The 2,848-nt window shown below is 47.7% G+C and overlaps 1 protein-coding gene across 1 annotated transcript; it reads right to left on the minus strand.

Moving 5' to 3' along the window:
• Window positions 1-890: 890 nt before the first annotated feature.
• LOC100666306 (olfactory receptor 6B1) lies at window positions 891-2,240 on the minus strand. The gene has a single exon (XM_010600121.3). It carries the CDS (start codon window positions 2,040-2,042, stop codon window positions 1,125-1,127), a length of 918 nt encoding a protein of 305 aa, XP_010598423.2. The 5' UTR covers window positions 2,043-2,240; the 3' UTR covers window positions 891-1,124.
• Between the last annotated feature and the right edge of the window lie 608 nt (window positions 2,241-2,848).

Genomic DNA, 2,848 nt, shown 5'->3' on the forward strand with positions numbered 1-2,848 from the left:
AAACATCCAGAATGAGTTTGAGAAGGCAGCTGCTACTTCTGTCTCCACCAGGAGCCTGGGAAATCAGGATGTCAATGCCTACTCTGTTGGTTTCAGAGTCTTAGTGCTTGTTGGATCCAAAAACAGCTTTCTCATACACTGTCAGAAACGCTGGTGGTATAGTGGTTAAGAGCTTGGCTAACAAAAAGGTTGACCGTTTGGATCCACCAGTTACTCCTTGGAAACTCTATGGGCAGTTCTACTCTGTCCTATAGGGTCGCTATGAGTCGGAATCAACTTGAAGGCAAAGGGTTTTTGCTTTTCATACACTGTTGTTAAAGATTGAATTGTGTCCCTCAGAAAGATATGTTGAAGTCCTAACCCATGTACCTGTGAATGTGACCTTGTATGAGGAAGTTAGGCCTTTCACCGAAGCTATTATCATTTAAGTCATACTGGAATAGAGTGGGTCCCATTCCTAAGCCCCTGAGTGGTGTCTGATAAAAGAGCCCTTCCCTTCAGTTTCTCACGTGAACCCTAACCTCATGTCAGCTTGCTTAGATCTGACACAGAGACAGAGACACACACACCAGGGAAGACAAAGGCCATGTGAGGCTTGGCCTGCAAGCCAAGGAATGCCGAAAATAAAATAAAATAAGATAAAATAAACACTCGGGGCTACCAGAAAGGATCTTCCCCTAGAGGCGACTGGGAGAGAGAATAGCTTTGATGATGCCCTGAATTCAAACTGTAAGGAAATAAATTTTGTTCTTTAAAGCCATCCATTTTGTGCTATTTTGTTATAGACGCCCTGGAAAACTAAGACAACTGCCATCTCATTCTCTGTACTCAACTTAGTTATGAATTTACTCAGGCTCAGGAGCCCCATTGTGGGTCATGGCTACAGGGAACCCCTTTTCTCTTGGTCTCTATACAATGTCATGCCCCTAGAGTTGATGACAATAGGAGCAGAGGCTGACCTTGGACTAACCAAGAGTCCGTGGTTGGTGTGGACGTAGCAGTATCACGGTAACATGGGTAACAACCAGGAGAAGCCTAAAAAAGGACTAGACAGAGAATGGCTGGGCAGGCACACACCACCCTGTGTTTTAGTCGACTACAATAGGCTAGTCAGAGCGGGTACCCTAGCAGTAGGCCAGCTTCCTCAGAGCCTCTTTGACCTCCCGGTTCCTCAGGCAATAAATAAAAGGGTTGAGTGCAGGGGTGACGATGGCATAGAAGATGGAAATTACTTTGTTCATATTAAAGGCGTGGATGGCACGGGGCCGAGCATACATGAAGATTGTGGCGGAGTAGAAGATGGTGACCACCACAAGATGGGAGGCACACGTAGAGAAGGCCTTCTGCTTCCCCGTGGGCATGCGTAAAACAGTGGCCAGAATGCACCCATAGGACAGGACGGTGATTGTGAGTGGGAAGAGGAAGATGACCAGGGCCAGGAGGAAGTCCACCAGCTCAGCCATGGACATGTCTGTGCAGGAGAGGTTGAGCACAGGAGAGATGTCACAGAAGAAGTGATTGATGACGTTGGGGCCGCAGAAGCTGAGGCGGGAGATGAAGTAGGTCTTTGCCAGGGAGATGCCAAAGCCAGTGGCCCAGGACCCAAGAGCCAGGCGGGCACAGAGCCTATGGCTCATCATGGTGGGGTAGTGGAGTGGGCAGCAGATGGCCACGTAGCGGTCATAGGCCATGGCGGCCAGGAGCACACACTCTGTGCACATAAGTGCGATGAAGAAGTAGAGCTGGATCATGCAGTGGGTGAAGGGGATGCTGTTGCTCACAGACCAGAAGCTGACCAGCAGCTTGGGCACGGTTACAGAGATGTACCAGGTCTCCAGGAAGGAAAGATTGGCCAGGAAGAAGTACATGGGCTTGTGCAGCGGTCGGTTCTGCTGCACCAGCAGGATGATGACCATGTTTTCAGCCATGGTCAGGACGTAGGCCAAGAGGAACATCAGGAACACTGAGGCACGCATGCCACAGGTCCCAGGGAAGCCCACCAGAATGAACTTGGTGACCCCGGTCTGGTTCTCCACCTCCATGCTGGGAACGCAGGGCTTAGTTCTCCTGAGGGGAACAATTGCTTGATCAGTCCAGTTAGAATAGCTCACCCTCTACCTTCTCCGAGCAGCAATAGCAGCAAAAGATATCATTTATTAACCATGTATTATGGGCTAGAACATGCATGAGGTACATTAGACACGTAATTTAATTCCTACATAGCTTGTATGTATATATTTATGTATATACAGTTTACATATATGACATATATATACGTACACACACATATATATATATGTCATATATGTAAACTGTGTATACTATATATATACTGGGGATTTTTATATACGTACACACACATCTGTGTTATTACGCCCTTTTTAGTGATGAAGACACCAAGTCTCGAGAGCTGTTCTGTAACTTCCCAAGTTCACACTGGCAGCAAGCAAGGGATCACATTCAAGTCTAAGTCCTGAGCCAATGCTCTATCAATATCCTACATTGCCTTCACCAACACTGCCATGCTCAGCAGTACCAAACCTTCCCGTTCCGTGCTCTGATTGCCAATTCCAAAGGATTCACCTCTCCCTCCTGTCCCGCCATTAGGAGTCCTTCCTCACACCTGTCACACCTTCACATACTATTAGTTCTTTTTCCCCTGCCGTCATGGAAAATGGAGAGGAGCTGCATCATCTGCGAGGTCCTCTGTGAGGGTGAGATGGAAGAGCTGGGTTTAATTCAAATCCTGGCTCTGCCTTGAAATCCACCCTCTCTGAGACTCAGTTTCCTCTTTTGAACATGGACATCTCTGTCCAGCCTGTGTCATTACCAAGCAAAACCCAAATGA

The sequence above is a fragment of the Loxodonta africana genome, chromosome 8, assembly GCF_030014295.1.
Source record: "Loxodonta africana isolate mLoxAfr1 chromosome 8, mLoxAfr1.hap2, whole genome shotgun sequence".
Lineage (NCBI taxonomy): Eukaryota > Metazoa > Chordata > Mammalia > Proboscidea > Elephantidae > Loxodonta > Loxodonta africana.

Bases quoted from the DNA above. Each gene is read 5' to 3' on its own strand.
- LOC100666306 (XM_010600121.3), bottom strand. From the start codon at position 2,042: ATGGAGGTGGAGAACCAGACCGGGGTCACCAAGTTCATTCTGGTGGGC.